The sequence below is a fragment of the Barbus barbus genome, assembly GCF_936440315.1.
Source record: "Barbus barbus genome assembly, chromosome: 18".
NCBI classification, from domain to species: Eukaryota; Metazoa; Chordata; class Actinopteri; order Cypriniformes; family Cyprinidae; genus Barbus; species Barbus barbus.
In genome coordinates this window covers 4,247,761-4,270,221 of record NC_136746.1, presented here as the reverse complement: position 1 = coordinate 4,270,221, position 22,461 = coordinate 4,247,761, and the positions used below count along the sequence as shown (strand labels likewise).

General features: G+C 39.3%; 1 protein-coding gene across 1 annotated transcript in view; it reads right to left on the bottom strand.

Moving 5' to 3' along the window:
• LOC306884234 (exportin-5-like) overlaps positions 1 to 22,461 on the bottom strand; it is a 125,217-nt gene that overhangs the window by 7,344 nt on the left and 95,412 nt on the right. Inside the window, exons 29-32 of the mRNA XM_079439953.1 lie at positions 13,648 to 13,748; positions 13,437 to 13,544; positions 10,734 to 10,871; positions 6,567 to 6,731 (exon numbers count right to left, since the gene is read on the bottom strand). Of these exons, the coding sequence (XP_079296079.1) occupies positions 6,567 to 6,731; positions 10,734 to 10,871; positions 13,437 to 13,544; positions 13,648 to 13,748 (512 nt within the window). The remainder of the gene's footprint in view (positions 1 to 6,566; positions 6,732 to 10,733; positions 10,872 to 13,436; positions 13,545 to 13,647; positions 13,749 to 22,461) is intronic.

Below are 22,461 nucleotides of genomic sequence, written 5' to 3'. Positions count from 1 at the left end.
AAGCAAGCCTAACCAGCAAGCCTCTTTCACAAAACAGCTTTCAACATAGAGACAAAAGAACACATTGATAATTCCAATTCAGGAAAGAGACTGTCAAATTTGTTGCAAATAATCAAGACTGATTGTCAAAGAGATGGCCATCACGTGTTCCACGATTGAATTCACAAGCTTCCTTAGACTGATTTCGCCCCCACATAGAATACAGTCCAAACCAAAATTCCATTGTCTAAAGAACATGCCTTCGTTCTCCATAGACCTATACAAAGACTTTCTTTTTCATATGCACATAAAATCATCCTAAAAGGACATTTCTATGCAGAACCCTATATTATGTTGGTAACCCACACCATCCATTGTTTTAATCAAATATTATGTATGTCTTTTTAATCATTATTGAATAGCTGAAGGATTCAGATGCATGTGTGGTATGTATGAGTTTGAAAATTCATGCTTTAAATGTTTCTTCCAATCAATTCTTTGTCAAAGGCATCATAGTCTTGTTATAGAAATCATGCTCAAAAGTATACTTTGCAAGAGCCTGTATAGTTCGGACCTCGGACTATAAATGATTCCCTTTGAGCTATTTAACTATTTCTTTAAGGCGAGACACGGCAGGCAAAAACATCGTTTTTTTTTTTATTGGTCAATTTTGAGATTTTTGGATATTTGTCTTCAATAACACGTCTTCTTTCAGACTTGTGGTGAAAAAAAGTCCGAAATACACATTTAGGTCTTTATTTTACTGCACTTTGTCTGTTTGCGCCTGTAGATTTCTCATAAATTCAACAAAAGTTGGCGTTCTAAATCAACATGCTGCTCCGCGATCTCTGCCTGTACCCAGTCATCACGTATACTGCTGGAAAGCTCTCTCTCTTCTGTACAATGCTGTCGGATCCAAATATGGTCATTTCCTTTTTATCAGCAACCAATCGTGAAAGTAAAAGAGGGGATTTAACTCTAAATGCGCAATCTCATTGGCTGAAGACAATTTCTGACAACGTGATTCGTTCAGAATCGTCACATGACATGGTATGCTTTGACGCTTCCTTGTTTGGTTAAGCTTTCCGCGGGATCTTTTGAGTGAATTAATGAAAATGACTTCGCGTCAATCATCGAAAAGAGTACAGCAGTTGTCACTTGCAAGAGGGAAAAGGAAAATTAGTGATGGATTACCCAGTGAAATGCCCTCGGGAAGCGCATCTGAACGTAAGCTGTCGATGGGAGGTTTAGAATTTCTAATGTCAGAAATAGCCCAATACGTGTGGCTGTTACCACCTTGTAACATATTATAACATTACTGTAACAATATTTGTTTTGTATGGATGAAATATTTATTTATTTATAAGATTTATAATAATAGAATAAAGTGCCATCTCATTCATTATGTTGTGTTGTGGTGGTCAGTTTTACTTTTACAGTACAGATTTCTGTGTGCTATTTCTATAAAAACAAAACAAATGAACAGTTATTGATACAATACACATTTAATTTTAGCGGCATAAATTGAGAGAGGTATTGAGTCACTTCACAGGACTAGGGAGCAGGTCAGGCAGGCCTATGCAGATATTGATGCAGATGTGGCAGAGTTGCTGAGAGAGGATGCAGATGCGGTGATAAATATCAGTGTGTCTTTTGATGGCACTTGGCAGAAAAGAGGTTTCACATCACACTATGGGATCAGGGTGTGCATCGATATTTTTACGGGACTGGTGATCGACTTTGAGGTTCTATCCTCCTATTGCCATGCTTGTGCCCTTTAAGAAGCTGCCAGGCATGAGGGAAAGATTACAGATGAGGAAATTGACAGCTGGAGAGAAACGCATGACTGTGCACAAAATTTTAGGGGCTCAAGCAAGGCTATGGAGCAGGAGGCAGCGAAGAGGATGTGGGCCAGGTCTGCGAGTCGCCACCAGCTGAGATACATTCAGATGCTGTCAGATGGGGACAGTGCTGCATTCAGGGAGGTGGTATCCCTCAACCCATACCCTGGGCATGAGGTAGTAAAATTAGAATGCATCAACCATGCCCATAAGCGTATGGGCACAGCACTACGAAAATTAACTACTGAACGCAAATTGGGGGGGGGGGGGGGGGGGGGGGGTCTGGGAAAATTAACGGCCAAAAAATGTAAAACATTACAAAATTATTACAGGGGGGCAATTTTAAATAACCAGGGTTCCATAGAGAAAATGAAAAATGAGATCTGGGCTGGTCTCCTCCATAGCATGTCCTGTGACGAAGTCCCCTTGCACACCAGGTGCAACCTGTCCAGGTGTTGGTATAGGAGAGCGGAGGAAAATGGAGAAACTCATGCAGGAAACTTTTTGTCTCGGGAGGTGGGCCACCACCTGTATACCACCGCATGTCAAGTGACAGCCTGCTGCAGCGCATGCAGCATGGTGGCACTCAAAATGCGAATGAGTGCCTCAACATTTGGGCCCGCTGTCCAAAAACAGTGTTTGTAGGTAAGAGTAGAGTTGAGGCAGCTGCAAGTATGGCCATTTCAACTTTTAATGAGGGGGCCTCTGCCATGCTTGCCATTATGGATAAGCTTTGGCTGGAAAGCACTGTCGTTACCGTCACCACCATCAGGGAAACCGACATGCTGAGGATCACAAAAGCCGAATCCATCCGGTCTGAGAGTGTAAAACGTTGCAGAAAGACCCTGAGCACAGCTAAAAAGCTGAAAAGGCATCAGCAAGAGAGGGGTGAGGGGCCTACATATGGTGCAGGCATGGAGAGCTAGGCTTTCAACCCTCATGGGTGAACTTTGTGTTCCGATGGACATAGATGACTAGAGTTGCAGTTCTGATGATAAGTTTGTGTCTGTATTTGTGCTTCTCTGTGGTTAGTTGAAGGTCTTATTTGGCAATGTTGTTTTATTCAGTTGTCATTGTTCATGGTCTACATTGTTAGAAACAATTACTTGGCCAGTTGTTTTGCTTGTTAGCAATGTTTTCATATAAAAATGTGTGGATTTTTACAATATAAATCTTTAAAGCCCGTTTTCTCAAAATGACTTTTCTCTCATACTCCAAGTCCGAAATCTCCACTTCAGTAGCACCTATATACACCAAACTTTCCAGTCTTGTACCTAGTTATATTATGAAGACAATTACAGAGGGATTTGTAAATATATTATTCCTAGCCTGATTTATATAACATTTTATTCCAAAAAACATGGCGAAAATACATTTTTTAAGGCTACTGACAGTATATTCTGATTTACAGGTTAACAAAAGTAGATATTCATAAATCCCTCTGTAATTGTTTTCCCATCTCATATGTGAACACAATGAAAAAATAATTTTGAACCTGGCTTTATCCAATTCTGAGATTTCGTTTTTTAAAATATATGCAAATTAGCGCATATTTAATTAGATAATGCCTAATTTGCATATTTAAACATAAAATTACAGAAACTTTGTAATACATTTTTTTCTCATCTTAATGTAGGTAATCAACTGGGAAAGTTTCATGGTGATATCTGCTAGTTAAAAATTTTACCCTATTCACCTGTAGTGTCTCGCCTTAAATTACACATTAATATTACTTTTATTACGATACACACTGCTGCTCTCACACTAGTCCTCATACAATGAAAAATACATCGCAGAGCAAAGAGGAAACTGAAAACGTGCCAACAGACAAGACAAAGTAGGTTACTTCTGGTATGAAACAAGATCTCAGGATCTTTCAGGACCTGCATTGCTTGGCTGCATTGAAAACAGATGAGCCCATGTGTGTATATACAGCTCCCAATCAGGGCAAAATTCACGGGATTTTTTCCACAGAATGATAAGACCACACATTTTAACATTATTTTATTATTTAACATAATAAATTATTATTTCACTTAAGTGCTGCAAGCCATTCATACAGTGCCGGACATGGACAAATCTGGTATGCAAAACAAGTACTTTATATTAATTTCTTTATTGCAACCAACACAACCAACCAGCACAGCTTAACCCTACGCATATTTTTATATTTAGTTATACTGAAAAAGTTTCAATTCAGTCGATCTTTTTTACCCCATTTTAAAGGGGTCATAGGATGCCCATTTTCCACAAGTTGATATGATTCTTTAGGGTCTTAATGAAAAGTCTATAACATACTTTGGTTAGAATTTCTCAATGGTAGTGTAAAACAACACCCTTTTTACTTTGTCAAAATCAGCTCTGCTGACATCAACCCGTTCCTGTTGAATGTTACTTTAAATGCTAATGAACTCTGCTCACCCCGTCCCTCTCTTCTGTGGGGTGACGAACTGTGCTCTGAGAGACTGTTTACTTTAGCCGCAAAACATAGCTAGCACGTTATTAGGAAAGGCGATTGCAAAGATTCATAAAAAAAAAAACCTTATTCTCACTTGTGCTGTAAGTGAAGCTGGATCACGAATGATTTGTGCAAACATAGACGCATTTATGTAGATAGGGGATGCATTTGCTTCCCAAACAAAAGTAATTCACTGTGTCTACAGCGGCTCAGATGTCGGGAGTACATGAAGACTGATATGTTCATTATTACATCCAACAACAAAACACCCCAATCGCTATGGAGATATTCTCGTCTACTCCTGCTCCGGCGTCGAAACAATGGCGTCAAGACTGTTAAAGCTCACTCAGGGCGGGTCTAAGGTAAAACACTAGTGTCAATCAATAATTGTGGGAGCAGCCTTCATCCGTGTGACATCACACAGACAAGAGGCTGAGAACGGCCAGATTTGAAAAAGGGGATATTATTTTTAGGTATTAAATAAAAACCACTGGGTGGATTTTTAACATTATAGGGTAGATGTGTACACACACTGCCAACACACATTTATGTTCAAACAACATGTAAAAGTGAATTTAGCATCCGATGACCCCTTTAAACATGGATTTCTATGGATACCGTGCGTAGATGTCGGGCAAGATGGCGGATAGCAGCACACAATATCCTCATTCTGATTGGTCAGATTGCCTGTCAATCAAAGCTCTCTACAAACGATCAATTGAGGCTTTAAACTACATGAGTTGTATGAGGCTGCATGATTTGATGACATCTGTCATCAAGTATAGATGCTAATGTGAAGGACTGCATGTTAAAAATGCAGAGGCACAAAAGTCAGCTAGGCAAAGATTCAAGATCTTCAGTCACAGGTAGATAAATAGCTGAACAATTAGTGAAAAATGTAAAAACCACAAGAGCAACATTGCAGAGCTCAAGGCTAAGCTGAATGCACAAATGTTCATGTCTCCCAAAACGCATAACAGCGATGGGGCTAAAAATCATGTTCACTTCTTGCTGTGATGATTTTTCAGCATTTAGTTCAGAAGAAGCATGTGCCACTTTCAGTTCCTAATTAACATTACACATTGTGGGTGTCTGATTAGAGTTAAGTTGGGCAGCGTGGTAACCCAGGCACGCACAGTCATAGGCTGCTATTGTTAAGCCGGCCCGCATGGTAGCCAAGGCTCACAGTGGATTTCAGCAGTGGCGGGTAATATGGTCACTCCCACTAACCACTTTGGCTGGTTAAACTTTATAAACATTAACAGAGCTCGACATTAAAGGTGCAGTAGGACATTTTGGAAAATGCTCATTTTAGCCTGATAGCATTGAAAGCATACATGCCACCCTCCTGTAAATCGCCGTCCAAAACCACCCCTCCTGAACGCATATACGCACACAGACCAGATAACCAGAGACAACATTACTACAATACATCATGTGTCATTCACCGGTGAGAAAACTATGTACAGTTAGTAACAGTACTAACAAGGAAGGAAGGTCAGGTTGTTGATGTTTGCCAGCCATTCTTGCTCTGTCTGCATAGTGTACGTGAACGCGCTGATGATGTATCCTGTCTGCACGAACAGAGTGCACAGATGTATGCAAACACATATGTTGACAGGCAGGTAGGAAAGCCTCTCATAATGTTCGGACTGAAGATTTTGATTGGATGAACATTTCTTGGCCCTACGCCTTCCACAGGATATGTAAATACTAGGGGTGGAATGGTACACGTATCGAACCGTAAGGTTCACGGGGTAAATTCCAAATGGAAGTGATCATCCCTATCTCCTTGGAGTGGGGACTTTGGAGTGAGCAGGGCTCGTGCGTGCCATTATTTAGTCGTTTGGAATGCACATGGCAAAGGGAGAGAGTAATTTCCTCATTATCTTCAGCTGGGTTGATCCTGTGACAACACAGCACGGTGTGCGTCAGACATACATGTATTAATGTAAATACTTTCTACTTAATGTATGTTTTGTGTTTGCATTATAGTTTCACAAAAAACAATGTTGTGCAACTGAAGATTTCAAATAAAACACTGGAAAAGAACTCCTTCAGTTTTGACTGTTTCTTCAGCCCTCATCCTGTTTAACTATCTGTTGAGGTGCAACCTACTTGAAGCAGGGACAGAATACAAGTACTAGACTTGACCTTACAGAACCAACGAAAAAGGCACTAACAATATCAAACAATATTATTAAAAATGGAAAATAACTGGATCACGTGCAATGTGATGAGCACAGGTGACAATTTAAAGAAAGTAAAGAAAATAAAAGTGGCCATACCCCAACAGTGCCTGCAATGAGCCTTTTAAACTGCTCCTTCTTTTTCTTCTCTCCTGCCTTTGATACAGTGGATTGCATGGTCTTCTGATCAAACTGCTCCAGGGCATCAAAATGGATATCAGGGATCTGATTCATGATGAAACGCAGCTCAGTGTATCGAGGCCTCTGTACAGAAACATCAGAATGAAAAACTCCTAAATCATTGTTAATTACATTTTCTCACCAACACGTTAAGTCACTACCATAATCATTTAAAGGTGCATTCAGTAGTACTTTAGCTAGTGTTCACATCACTGTTAAAACAGTAAAACATACCACAGTGGTGTTACATGCCTCACAGCCATCTATGAGGATCAGCATGATCATCTCTGACTTACGTAAAATACACAGACACTAGTGAGTTATAGAGAGCAACATTTCAAGTGTCGAAATATAATTTCAACACAACAAAATACATTAAAGGGCGTGACATGCACCCCATGCAATAAAAACTTTTTTAAATAAAAAAACATGATATAGTCTTCATATTTTGTGTGAATATACACTATTAAGATGACTTCACAAAAACGATTTATTTCTTATTGTGAAAAACTTTTTAAATTAACACCAAGCTACTGAATACACCTTTGCTGATGGACGTTGTTACTGGCTACAAATTGCAACCAAGATAAGGAACCATGGGAGACCAATGACAGTAAACTATAATTATAGATGTGATACAACCACTGGTGTAGCCTTAAAATTCTTTAAAGGGATAGTTCACCCAAAAATGAAAATTTTATGTTTATCTGCTTACCCCAGGGCATTCAAGATGTAGGTGACTTTGTTTCTGTGCAAGAAACTGAACAGTATATATTTTTTTTTGACTCTCAAAGCCGAGGGTCCCATTGACTGCCATTATATGACTGACAGACTGCAACGGTTTTAGTTAAAAATCTTTGTTTGTGTTCTACTGAAGAAACAAAGTCACCTACATCTTGGATGCCCTGGGGGTAAGCAGATAAACATCAAATTTTCATTTTTGGGTGAACTATCCCTTTAAGACATGAAACAAGTTCAGTATTGAACAGTCTAAACACATCCCTTCTAACCAGGAATTATAAACCTCAAATACAGTTCAATTAAATCATCCTTAAAGCATCTGCAGTAACAAAAGCTACATAGGACTTTGCAACTACATAGGAATAGACATCTGCTGGTATTTAGTACAGTATCGTTATCGTGAGCACTTGATTGCAAATAATTCTTCATACCTTATTGTCTAGAGTTAATTCTTGAAACCATATCGTCTAGAGTTTTAAAATGCACATTCTTTTTAATCAAAGGTTTAAATGCCGTGTGAAAATTTGGTCCAATTAACATGTTGGTCTGACCAAAAAAGGCAAACAGGTTGAATGAGAATCCAAATTCACTCTCTGACAAGTAGGTGGTGCTTAAGTAAGAGCAAAAATGCAGCGCTTACCCCAGTTGGTTCTGTAAACAAAGCTGCTTTGGACATCTTTGTGTTTCTGACAACCACTTGACACAGAGTTGTCAAACGGTGTTTACATGTTTTCAAACAGCCACTTGAATTTTTTTTATTTGCTATGGTGTTTATCAAACAACAAATAGGTAAAGGCTTTATACACACCTCTGGAAAAAATTAAGGGACCACTCCAAAATTAGCAGTTTCTCTGTTTTGACTATTTATAGGTATGTGTTTGAGTAAAACAAACATGTTTGTTTTATTATATACTCTACTGAAAACATTTTTATCTGTACTGACAAACACATTTGTCATTTAGAGCATTTATTTGCAGAAAAGGACAACTGGTCGAAATTACAAAAAATATGTAGTGTTTTCAGACCTCAAATAATGCATAGAAAACAAGTTCAAGTTTTAAACAACACAATAATAATGTTTTAACTTAGGAAGAGTTCAAAAATCAATATTTGGTGGTTTATTTGATGGTTTGTGATCATCCATCTTTTTGATCACATTCCAGAGATTTTCAGCGGGTTTCAGGTCTGAAGATTGGGCTGGCCATGACAGGGTCTTGTTCTATGGAATTATTTTTGTGTCTTTATTATTCAAACAAAAATTCTGTATTTGAGACCAAAACTAATTATTTTGTAATTAAAAAATAAAAGTTTGCAAAAAAAGTCTTCTTAAGGTTCAAAATTAAAGTAATTGAAAACAAAATAATTTGCAGTGCGTGTAAATCTTTAAAAAATATATATTTTTCTTTGTGCACTTCAAAAACTTTTCATCATTATACTCTGTATAATTGTGTATGTGACGAATAAAAATCTTGAATTAGAAGCTCGCTCTTCTGACAGACTGGTGTCAGTGGCGGGAAAGCGTAGTGGGCGTGGTCAACCTGTCACTTCAATCGAGAGTGGCCAATAGAAAAGGGCCTTTCATCCTGGTGTGTAGAGACCGCCCACTGACACACAGCTTCACTCGCAAGCAAAACTTTTCAACTTGCAAACAAAAGTTTTAGACCCGCAAAAAAGAAGGCAGGAAGGAGAGCAACATTTGTGGATTAGTGATGAAAAGTTTTTGAAGTGCACAAAGAAAAATATATATTTTTTAAAGATTTACACGCACTGCAAATTATTTTGTTTTCAATTACTTTCATTTTGAACCTTAAGAAGACTTTTTTTGCAAACTTTTATTTTTTAATTACATAATTAGTTTTGGTCTCAAATACAGAATTTTTGTTTGAATAATAAAGACACAAAAATAATTCCATATTGTTCTGGTGGTCTGGTGGACACCTTGATTGGCCTGGCTTGTTGTCAGAGCAGAAGGAAGCTATTTTTCTTCCAGGACAACCTTGTAGGTGGCTTGATTCATGTTCCCTTTACCAAGACGAATGTGCCTGATTCCAGCCTTGCTTGAAGCACCCCCAGGATCATCACCGATCTCTACCAAATTTAACGCTAGGTGCGAGACACTGTGGATTGCAGCCCTCTCCAGGTAACCATCAGACGACCAGTTGTTGAGCAAAACTGAAAACTGGACTCATCAGAGAAGGTCCAATCCTTATGGTCTTTTGCAAACCTCAGCCTGGCTCTCCTTTCTAGGCCCCTAGGAGACTGTTTTGAGCAGTCCTTACCATGCAAGCTGCTGTTTGCAATTATTTTTGCAGGTCAACTGATGTCATCTACAGTTGCTGAGTGACATTCAAATGAGTTGGTGGTCATCCCAGTCAGTGGAGTCATTTTTGCCCTCTTCTGGTCTGTAACATTGTTTTCCACAATGTCTGCATCATAACCTTGTTCTTTGAAATTTTAAAGATGGAAGCAACCTGACACTCACTGTATCCTTCTGCCAGTAAAGCCAGAATTTAACACTTCCTTTCCCAACTCAAAACTTTTCTTTTAAAGTTTTTTGGCATGGTAAATAGTTATTATTTGTTTCCATTTACTTTTGAGGTACGACTAGCACTGTTTTTGCCATCTAGATGGTCCTCTTTCTAGAGGATAGTGATGACCACAGCAGTGGTTTTTATACTTTTCTTTGTTAAATAATATTTGGTTAAGGTGATCACCTAATAAGTACTTCATAAAGCAGAATGAGGTGTGCCTGTGTTGGAATTCAACAGACACTGGAATGGCTGTCATACACATAGAGATGCTAATTTAATTAAAATTTGGAGCGGTTTCTTAAATGTTTCCAGAGCTATATATTTTCATTTATATTTTGTTTATCATAGCCAGTAAGAGGACAAAAATAAAGTTTATCTTTTTGCGACTGCCAAACGACATATGGACCACAAAACCAGTCATAAGGGTCAATTTTTCGAAATTGAGATATATACATCATCTGAAAGCTGAATAAATAAGCTTTCCATTGATGTATGGTTTGTTAGGATAGGACAATATTTGGCCAAAAAACAACTATTTGAATATCTGTAATCTGAGGGTGTCAAAAAAAAAAAAAAATCAAAATATTGAGAAAATTGCCTTTAAAGTTGTCCTTAATTAAGTCCTTAGCTATGCATATTATTAATCAAAATTAAGTTTTAATATATTTATGGTAGAAAATTTACAAAATATCTTCATGGAACATGATCTTTACTTAATATACCCAAGCAACTTAAGACTGTTTTTTTGGTTCAGGGTTACATATGTGCTTCCAAGATACATTCAAGATATCACAGCTGAGCTGGCATGACGCACTAGAGACTCGTAGATGAGCAAAGCCAGCTGAGTTAGCGCAGCATTGCAGCCTTCATGTTGCCCATGCATCTGCAGACCCTTCAGTACACTGGTGTAGAGCCACGTCACAGCGTCCGGGAGAAGGTTACAGCCAAGCACCTACAAATTAATTAATTCACATATAGACACGCAATATTTTCATAAGGCAAAGGATTCAAAAGTTAAAAAACTGTCATTTTTAGAATGCAGTTCTAATAATGACTGCAAACTGACAGAAATATTTTGGTGAATTGTTTGTTCTAGATAAAAAATTCAGGGGTCGACCAATATGTGTTTTTCAGGGTCGATGCCGATACAGATTATTACAGACCAAGTAGACCGATAACCGATATTTTAACCGATATGTCAGGTGTAAAAATTTCAAAATTAAGAATAACAAGGGCTCTGACAAAAACTGCCTTCCCTGGTATTGGTTGCACTTCTTACTCTTGTTTTCCTCAATGCATCCATCTACAATAAGGGTAATATAAAGAGAGAGTTAAAAGTGGGGCCACTGTATGCTTCATGATTAAGCCCATGAATACTGTACTACAGCTAAACAGCTTGGGGAAATGTAAGTATTTGGCTTCAATAATTTACATGTTAGAAATATGTGTAATAGCATAACCTCTCATAACTCTTCATTAATTATTTTCTGATGACTAAATCATAACTTACAAGAGGTGACTATTCAATTAATCATCTAATGCACATCAAATGATTACCTTAAAAAGCACAATGTATATAATAAGCGTAAATAATTTAATTGTCTTCATAGCTCCATTGTAGAAGTTGCGAAGAAGACCATCCATCCATCCATCCATCCATCTTCTTCCGCTTATCCGGGGCCGGGTCGCGGGGGCAGCAGTCTAAGCAGGGATGCCCAGACTTCTCTCTCCCTAGACACTTCCTCCAGCTCTTCCGGGGGGACACCGAGGCGTTCCCAGGCCAGCCGGGAGACATAGTCTCTCCAGCGTGTCCTAGGTCTTCCCCGGGGTCTCCTCCCAGTGGGACGTGCCCGGAACACCTTCCCGGGAAGGCGTCCAGGAGGCATCCGGAACAGATGCCCGAGCCACCTCAGCTGACCCCTCTCAATGTGAAGGAGCAGCGGCTCTACTCTGAGCTCCTCCCGAGTGACCGAGCTTCTCACCCTATCTCTAAGGGATCGCCCAGCCACCCTGCGGAGAAAGCTCATTTCAGCCGCCTGTATCCGGGATCTTGTCCTTTCGGTCATGACCCAAAGCTCATGACCATAGGTGAGAGTAGGAACGTAGATTGACCGGTAAATCGAGAGCTTCGCCTTGCGGCTCAGCTCTTTCTTCACCACGACAGACCGGTACATCGACCGCATTACTGCAGAAGATGCACCGATCCGTCTGTCAATCTCCCGTTCCATCCTTCCCTCACTCGTGAACAAAACCCCAAGATACTTAAACTCCTCCACTTGAGGCAGGAACTCTCCACCAACCTGAAGTGGGCAAACCACCCTTTTCCGACAGTCGGAAGAAGACCACAACTATTGTAATTAAACTACAGTGTAACACTAATAGCCTGTTATAGGCACACTTACTTCAATAGCCTATTGAAATGTCACAATTTCTGTCGTCCTAATCTTGGCCTATGTGACAGTATCTTAATCTTGGCCTATGTGACAGTAATTTCCATTAGTTTTAATTTACAGTGCAGTGCAAATTAAGCCATAAAACATTAATTTAATTGATCTTTTAATCAAATAAGTTAAACTATTTTTTGGCAAACAAATGGGTTTACTATTAAAATGAAAACATGGAAGAAATAGCGTATTGTGTGATTATTCTTTTAAACAAAAGTTGAAATAGTAGTATTAGTAGATAAACCGAACTTTTATGTTGACGGGTTGCCATGAGGACCTCTTAAGTTTCTGTAGCCTATGTATATGATATGACGATCGTTTTACTCAAACGAAACGGTCAAATGCTCATGAAGTAACTCAGTGCAGATCAGGGGATGTTGTTTATGTATTTATGTCCTCATTTAGAGAGAAGGCAGATGCTGAAAACACCGTGAGCGTCGTGCACTTCAGTGTGTGTGTGTGTGTGTGTACTAATCAAAACCGTGCATATGTGCCATTCACATATACAGAGACATGCAGCACATGCAGAATTAATAATTAAATTGTCTTTTTGCAGCTTAATGTTTACAGATATTAGTCCATAGCGTGAGTCAATTTAAGTGTACTGACCTACTTTTGATTAATTAGTCCAAACTTTGACAAATTCTGTGACTCTGCGTTATTCAGTAAATTACATTTATGACTGGATTTCGCGATTCCGTCCGCGTTTTCCCAATCGCGGAAACCATAAATGGATAATATTGAGGTGTTTTGAAATAATGCGTGATAACTGAAGCAGCTCCAGTTGGCAAGCGCTTTCGGTGTGAGAGTGCCTTTAGTCTTCCACGTTGATTGGTCGGAACTCGTGACTCCAAACCAATTAGATGCGCAGTGGGCGGAGACTGCTCTAGGCCACAGAGTGGTGAGTTCCGACAGGCTGCATCAGAGCCAAGTAGTGCGTTTCAAAATTAAATTATTTTATCAACACATCGGTTTCGAAAATGATCATAAAAATAATAATCATAAAAATGCTTAATATCGGCACCGATAATCGGTCGACCCCTACTAAGAGGGAGAGATAGAAAAATCAGTACCTGTTTTAGCAAAGTCCAGCAAAGCACACTAGCACACCGTTGACAGTTTATAGTGTCTTTCCAGGAAAGGGAGTTAAAACTTATAGTCAGGAGGGTCATATATATATCCTTAAAAAAAAAAAAAAAAAGAAAGACGGTGAAAAACATTTTACTCCATTCACAGAGCCCAAGTATAGAAGCCAACCGATGGAGAGCACAAAGAAATGTTTACCTCACTCTGGAGAAGGCATTTGCCCAATTCTGAGAGCTCATCTGAAGATGTATTCATTTGATTTCCCTGTGAGGAGTCCATCGACACCATCTCCTCGTCTCCTAAACAGAAGATAAAAAAAACAAAAAAAAACACTACCAGTATGAAATGGAGCATGGTCCATATGAAAACACTAATGTAACAGCTGTCACATGGAGAGGATCACCGTATTAAACCTGAGACAACTGCAGGAGGTGGTCTTAGTCAGTGGCATTGCGAGGGGGGCTCTGGGAGCTTAAGCCCTTAATTTTTTGCCAAACGCCCCTGATGTTTTTGAAGATAGACCATTCACTTTACAAATAAATATTTTATAAATTTTCATTTGTTCCCCGAGTACTAGAAGTTCATCTGCCTGTGATCAAAGCAGTCTGCACTGCTGGCTGTAGTAGATTACCGCTTACCTTACAGGTTCATTCCAATAAGCATAGCTGTTTTTCTGTTTTGGATATTTAAATAGCCAGATTGTGAACAGATTCAATCACACAATCAATCTTGTTCATAAATGACAAAGATGCAGTCTATTTAACCTTTGACATTATACATTCACACTATAACATTTACATCTGTGTTCGTGCTGCTGCTGACCCAGAGAGAGCAGTTAATGTATTTGAAACATCTTCACAAAGTCTTTTGTATCATTATTTCTGTGTTACAAACATTCAAATAAATCACAGAAGTACTGGGATAAAAGTTTATAGTTCGGATAAACACCGTTGTCTACAGTAGCAAAATCAAGTAAATCACTTTTTTGAAAGTGACTTCACGCTTCAAATAAAGATTGTACCAATTACAACGTAACGCCAGAAGGTGGAGACAAGTGACTTAAAAAAAGATTCATTCAAAAAATGTTGATTCATTCAGGAAATAAATAAGTGAAGTCTTTCTGAGCGAGTCAACTGAATCATTCCTTCAACTTGATTTTTTTTTTTTTTAACAATTTGATAAACAATCTGATATGCACAAAATTTGGTATGTTCATTGAAGTCATCATGTAAGACAAAGTTCACTTTGTTTTTTTTTGTTTTTTGCCACGCTGTTTTGAGGTATTCACAAAACATCTTAATTCTACAAGTAGCTCATAACTCGCTGATTTAGGAGAAAAGCTTAAAAATAATGGGTGTCAGTCCTAATTTTAGAACTCTAAGATAAATTTTTGCTCCAAGAGTATTTCACAAAACATTTTAGAACTATAACAAGCTCCTCAATCTTTGAAACGTTAGGAGTAGCGTGGAGGACTCCTAAGTCACTAAGACCAAGCACTAAAAACTCCAAAATTTCCTTTGATTATATCCTTGTTCTCATTAACCAGTTGGGGCAAGAAGTAACAGCTGTTCTTGCACACAGTTGGCTTTTCTTTTACATTTGCATGTCTTACTATCATCCATGATAATTCTATTCTTTTACCTAAAAGGCTGTTTATATGCATATTAACTAATTGTTTATGAGAAGTATACATGTAAGAGGCTGACAATTAGCTGAGCATATACTTGTTTAATTAGTGACACTTAGCCTGCATTTTAAAATCTTTATTTGAATGTGGCAATTAACATTTTTATTTTTAAACCTTTATTTGAACGTCAACATAATATTGTGTACAATATTTCTATAAATAAATCTCTGATAGAGACGCCTCCCCTATCAGCCAATCACTGTGTGCATAGTTGGTAAGCATGCTGAAATCATCCAAAGCAACAAGGTCAACCCCACCCTTACTCGACTTCTCTTTATTCCTTAGTAAAAGTTTGTCTCAGCAGCTTGGTGAATAGGTTTTAAGAGAAAACTTTTAGCTAAAAAACTTTTTACTGCTACTTAGGGAGAATTCTTAATGGTAAGATAAAATGTTTTTCTTTAGGCAGCGATCTTAACCGTGTAACAGTCCTATGCTAATCCTAACACACTGGTTTCTTCTAAAAAGGCAACTGCAATGTCAACGCTTATGAGCCACAGGGTGTGTGCTGACCCCAAGCATTTTTTGCCCGCAAAGTAAGGTGTTCTTTCTTTTCATGTGTACCACTGTTAACCCTCAAAATTGCGACAAGACGTCATACTTCACGAAATAGGCTGTAGTTCCTAATATGGTGTAATATCTCATTTGTATTCCCTTCCACTAGATGGCAGACATGTAGCACTTCGATTCTAGACCAAAATTGTTCGAGGAAATAGCAGAGCAAGTGAGCTATCGTGTCATTGATGCGGAAGCAGTTCAGTTCATAGCGTCATTGTAAATTGTGAGATTTGTGAGAGAAAACCACCAAATGGCTAATAAAAAGTTGTACTGTGAGGATGTGTTGCAAATGTTATTCGCCGATTCTGACTCTGAAAGGAAATATTTGCCTTTTGGAAATGACGATCGGCCGTCTAATGATCGCGCTTCTCCCGGTACATCTTTTCCGCGCAATGGTGCTGCTGTGCAAGGCGCAATCGTTCACAAAGCACAAACAAGTGATCATTTCAACACTTTGCCCAACGGGGATGGGGGTGCAGGGGTGGACGTGGTCTTAAGCCCTATTTGCACGGGATTAGTATTATCTGGGGACCATGTGTCATTTTGAATTTACCCCCCCACATCTGAATTTCGTGTGGTGCATTCGCACGGGATAAACAAAGCCTGTGATTTTACTTGAAATTACTGACTTATCTCCCGGATACCCGGATGTCAAGGCTTTGAGAGACCCGTTCTATGGTCTCAAATATAGTTTTGTGCCCCGTGTCATTTACATTTCACCATGTTAAAATAATATCTCAAGCTTTATGCTTGATTTATTTGCAACACATTAAACATTTTCAGCTTTCTCTTTCTGCAAATTGTATGGTGTAGCAATATGACAGCCCCCAAAATACTATCAAACACTCAAACGAAGCTCCATTCTTCGCGAAAGATGGATTAAAAGGCTCACAGGAAACAAAAACCTTGAAAAATTATATACGACCCGCCAAATACTGGCCAAATCACAGAGATGCCTATTCGCACGGGACTAATATTATCATAGGACCTCTGTGTTTGGCGAAATATGGTAGGTCATTTGCGGGGGAATTTTTACTTTACAAATTACAGACATGGCCGATTTGCACGGGATTAAGATCACAGACAACCTCCGCATTTATTACAAATGACTGGAGGTCACCAGGTAATACTAATCCCGTGCGAATAGGGCTTTAGTGTCCATAGGAGAGCTGTTGCTCTCTGATGATCGGCCAGATTGCGCCGTTTGTTCTGATCGTGCGCGCTCAAAGGGCCGCCGGCAGACAGTACAGGTGCAGTCAGTGTGGGGTAGATCTGTGCGCTGTGCCATGCAATGAGAGGTACCATACTCTCAAGAACTATAAACTGTGTCACCTAGATACCTGATTGGGCAGATAGCTGGTCAACTGATCAAAAAATAGGCACATGTATTTTACTATGGCACAGTAATATAGTAATAATTTACTACTTTCTCCTGTTTTACTGTTGATTTCCTCTTTTCCTGATCATTTGGAATGAGGATAAAAAGACAAAAAAAAAAACATGCAAATAAGTTCAAACATTAATTCAATATCTATTATTTCCTGAATATTACTGATGAACTGATCAAAAAGTAGGCTACTGTTCACATGCGTTTTACTACTATATAGTATAGTAATATAGTAATAATTTAGTACTTTCTCCTATTTTCTTGTTGGTTTCCTCTTTTCCGATCATTTGGAATGTGGAGAAAGACAAAAAAAAAATAAAAAAAAATCAAACATCAATTCAATATCTACTACTTCCTGAATATTATGAAATTCAAGAGGGCCACCCCCTGATGACGTCATAAAATGCTAATTAGATGAGTATATTTACACCCCACATAAACTTTCGGTCATTCCCAACATTTTTCTAATTTACAGCAGATCTCTATCTTTAAGCCCTTTCAAGCCACAAGCTTTTGAAATCTTGATGTCAAAATCCAGCATTTTTTCCAAAAAACCCTGGCGCCTAAAGGGTTAATCAAGAAATTATTACTTTTCATAGAGAAAAATCTCCCCTCCTCAGTAAAAAAAGGTGAATTATTTAACAATTACAGAATCTGATCATGCCCCCTTTTACTTTTTGATCTCTCTTTCTCTTAACCTCACAAGGCATGTTTAAATTCAACATTGCTGTCATTTTGCAAGTTTGTATCATCTTCTGTTGACTCAATGGATCATATCTTCCCCTCTATCCTCTGAGAGTTGTTTTAAGTAGTGCTTGGGGGATATATCACATGAATGGTCAGCATGGCACCACAAAGATTTTATCAAAGAATCTGCTGATTTTTTTCCTTTCTTTCTATAATTAATACTGTTTGCAGTCTTAATTGGTTGCAATGTTAACAATAACATAGATAATGATTAAAAAAAGTGAATTTGGACTAGCATTTTAAACATCTTAAACTCTCACTAGAACAGAAACTACTAAGATGGCGCCGCTGATGGCAGCTATTTTGCGTTGCTCTTCAGTGTTTGTACTGTTTTTCCTGTTTTTTTGTTTTTCAAATACGATCAGTTTTACCAGGGATGACCTGCTGAACATTCGGCAGAACACACCACAAAATCTTTTACCGGATTTTGATTTTTCGGACGTTTTGCTGGACAGTGCAGTTGGCGGAGCCGTAGCTCTGGTCAAACGCTACAGGATGCGCAGGCGGGGGAAGCGAGCCGTCGCGCGGATTTTGAACGCCATTGCCTAGCATCCATCTGGCGAATCTCCACTCTCTACCCAACAAAACGGACAAACTCCTTCTGCTCTCCCGGACAAAAAAGGATTTTTCTAACTCTGCTGCTCTGTGTTTCACGGAAACCTGGCTAAATGGCAACATACCAGACAGCGCGATTCATCTGCCTAATTTCCAGCTGATCAGAGCAGATCGCGACGCGGAATCAACAGGCAAATCTCGCGGCAGCAGGACGTGCTTTTACATCAATGAGAGGTGGTGTACAGATATAACTGTGTTAAAGAAGATGTGCTGTTTAGATCTAGAAACGCTCTTCATTAACTGCAAGCCGTTCTACTTGCCACGGGAGTTCTGCTCGTTTATTCTCGTGAGTGTCTAGATTCCACCGCAAGCGCACGTGAGCACAGCTTTACAGAAACTTGCTGTTCTGATCACAGAGAGTGAGCAACAACACCCGGACTCTGTTTTAATCATTCTCGGGGACTTTAATAAAGCAAATCTCTCCCGCGAACTGCCAAAATACAGAGAGCATGTTACATGTCCCACCAGAGACAGTAATATATTGGATCGCTGTTACACAACAATAAAGGACGCATATCACTCGGTTCCACAAGCAGTTTTAGGACTCTCTGATCACTGTTTGATTCATCTTATTCCGTCCTACAGGCAGAAACTTAAATCTGCAAAGCCTGTATTAAGATGGACTGCTTGTTTCTCTCTCACTAATTGGTCTGTTTTTGAAGCCGCTGCCATCGATCTGGACGAGCTCACAGAGACTGTAACATCTTATATCAGTTTCTGTGAGGATATGTGCATTCCTAACAGGACTCATCTAATCTAAAACAATGACAAACCACGGTTCACTGCAAAACTCAGACAGCTCCGTCAGGCCAAAGAAGATGCTTACAGAAAGGGGGATAAAGTCTTGTACAAACAGGCCAAATACACACTGGAAAAGGAGATCAGAGTGGCAAAGAGGAATTATTCTGACAAGCTAAGGAAAAAATGATCTTCCAGTGATCCTGCTTCAGTGTGGAAAAGTATGAAGGTTATCACCAGTTACAAGACACCATCCCCCCAGCACTGTGGAGAATCAACAACTGGCAGACGACTTCAACGCGTTTTATTTTCGTTTTGAAAAATCACCCCACACCCACCCTGAACACCTCTCCACACAACCATTAACACCTCCAACCCTCCTCTCCCCCACACCTACAATTCAAATCAGCGAAGATGATGTGTGCCAGGTCTTCAGAAAGAACAAAAGGAGGAAAGCACCAGGCCCAGATGGTGTGTCACCAGCGTGTCTGAAATCCTGTGCTGACCAGCTGGCCCCCATCTTCACACAGATCTTCAACAGATCACTGGAGCTGTGTGAAGTCCCCTCATGCTTCAAACGCTCCACCATCATCCCCGTCCCAAAGAAACCCCAAATTACTGGACTTAATTACTACAGACCTGTGGCTCTAACGTCTGTAGCCATGAAATCATTTGAAAGACTGGACCCCCTGCAGTTTGCCTACAGAGCAAACAGGTCTGTGGATGATGCAGTCAACATGGGACTGCACTTCATCCTGCAGCATCTGGATAGACCAGGGACTTATGCGAGGATCCTGTTTGTGGACTTCAGCTCCGCTTTTAACACCATCATCACGGAAACCCTTCAGAATAAACTAACCCAGCTCTCCATCCCTACCTCCGTCTGTCAGTGGATCAACAGCTTCCTGACAGACAGACAGCAGTTAGTAAAGCTTGGTAAATTCACATCCAGCACTCGTACCATCAGCACTGGAGCTCCTCAGGGCTGCGTACTCTCCCCACTGCACTTCTCCCTCTACACCAACGACTTAACATCTAAAGACCCCTCTGTCAAGCTCCTGAAGTTTGCAGACGACACCACATTGATCTGCCTCATCCAGGACGGTGACGAGTCTGCTTACAGACAGGAGGTTAAGGAGCTGGCTGTCTGGTGCAGTCTTAACAACCTGGAGCTTAATACGCTCAAAACTGTGGAGATGATCATGGACTTCAGGAGAAACCCCCCCACTCACCATCATGAACAGCACTTTGAGTGCAGTGGAGTCATTCAGATTCCTGGGCACCACCATCTCGCAGGACCTGAAGTGGGATATTCTCATAGACATTGTCAGAAAGGCCCAGCAGAGGTTGTACTTTCTTCGCCAGCTGAGGAAGTACAACCTGCCACAGGAGCTGCTGAAACAGTTCTACTCCGCCATCATTGAATCCATCATCTGCACTTCAATAACTGTCTGGTTCAGCTCAGCTACCAAATCTGACCTCAGAAGACTACGGAGGGTAGTCCGTACTGCTGAGCGAATCATTGGTACAACCCTCCCCACTCTCCAAGAACTGTACTTATCCAGAGTGAGCAAAAGGGCTGGTAAAATCACTCTGGACCCCTCACATCCAGCACACTCCCTCTTTGAACTGTTACCATCTGGTCGACGCTACAGAGCTCTGAGCACCAGAACGACCAGACACAGGAACAGTTTCTTCCCTCAGGCAATCCATCTCATGAACACTCAACAATAAACGTGGAACACATAACTATAATACATTATCCATTCACCACACTCACTTATTTTATTTCTATTTTTCTCATTTCTAATTTGCACATACTTGACCTGTACCATACATGGTTGTCTATATTATATATTTGTACAATGCCTATTTGGATATTTGTACATTATTCTTTTATTAATCTGTGTCCTGTCCTGTTGCTGTCTTTCTGTTGCACTGTGGAGCTTCTGTCACTACAACAAATTCCTTGTATGTGTAAACATACTTGGCAAATAAAGCTCATTCTGATTCACTACCCAGTCACTGACATAATCATACTTTAGATTTAATATTGTTCTTTATTCTTTTTATCATATTATAAAAATAAAACAAAACCTTGCGACGTGTACTGTGTTAAGCTAACTGAGACTTGTTATAGCAATGCATATCATTGCTCTTTTGATTGCTTCCATTGTCCTAAAGTCGCTTTGGATAAAAGCGTCTGCTAAATGACTAAATGTAAATGTAATATTGTCACATGGAATTGATATTGAAATTCTGCAGCAGAGCAATGACATCTCAGATCATTATCTAGTCACTGGTATGCTCTGTTTAGTCAAGGCTGCAAAATCATCTCCCTTGTTAGAAATATGGTAGCAATTTCACTTCTACCACTAAAGTTTACTGTGTAAGTACACTTACTGATTTATCTAAACTCCTCATCATACTAGACAGCAGAAACTATAGACTAGATCAAGATAATAATTTCAGAAGCACAGAGTGATGTGATTTTGCAACCGAGCCTGGTCCAAACGCAGGATTTAGGTAAGAAAATGGTTATTAATTATTTGTATTGGCTGCCATGCAAATCATGCACCTGCTTGCTTTTCTGTTTAATTTAAGTGTTTTTGTGAACATATATGCTTTAATAACAATAATTGTAACATTTTACAATAAGGTTCCATTAGTTAATGTTAAATGTTAGTGAATTATTGTAAAGTGTTACCCAAATAATGGATTTTGGGCATTTACTTGAAACGAACCGCACCCCGCACCCCGCACCCCCCACCCCGCGCGATTCGAAATGGAATTAACTGTATAACGTGGAATGTAATGAAGTCTATAAAGTCTATTTGGATGAATAAATCAAAAGTAGAGCTAAACAAATCGTAATATATGTACTTGTGTCTGTGAATAATGAAACCGGATAAAGACTGCTATTAAAAAATGAATCCTGAATGTTCATGTCTCTGTGTGAATGAATGGCACAGACACATGGTTTTGCCTACAAAAACTCCAAGCATGTGTGACACTTTCTGTTTTCAGTGCCTGCCGTCTCACTATATGAAGACATGAACACAGGAACTTAATCTCATAAGAGGTGCTCTGAGAGTCACTTTATGAGATTTTCACATTTGCATTTGACAAATCTATCGTCAAACACAGAATCTCAAAGGTCATCAAGACAACCCATCAAAATAAGAGTTCGTTTTAACTTGACATTATTAAAACAACAGAAAGAACATAATTTTTCAGGAAATGATCAATTTAAGAAAAAAAGATTGTCATTGTTTTTGACTCA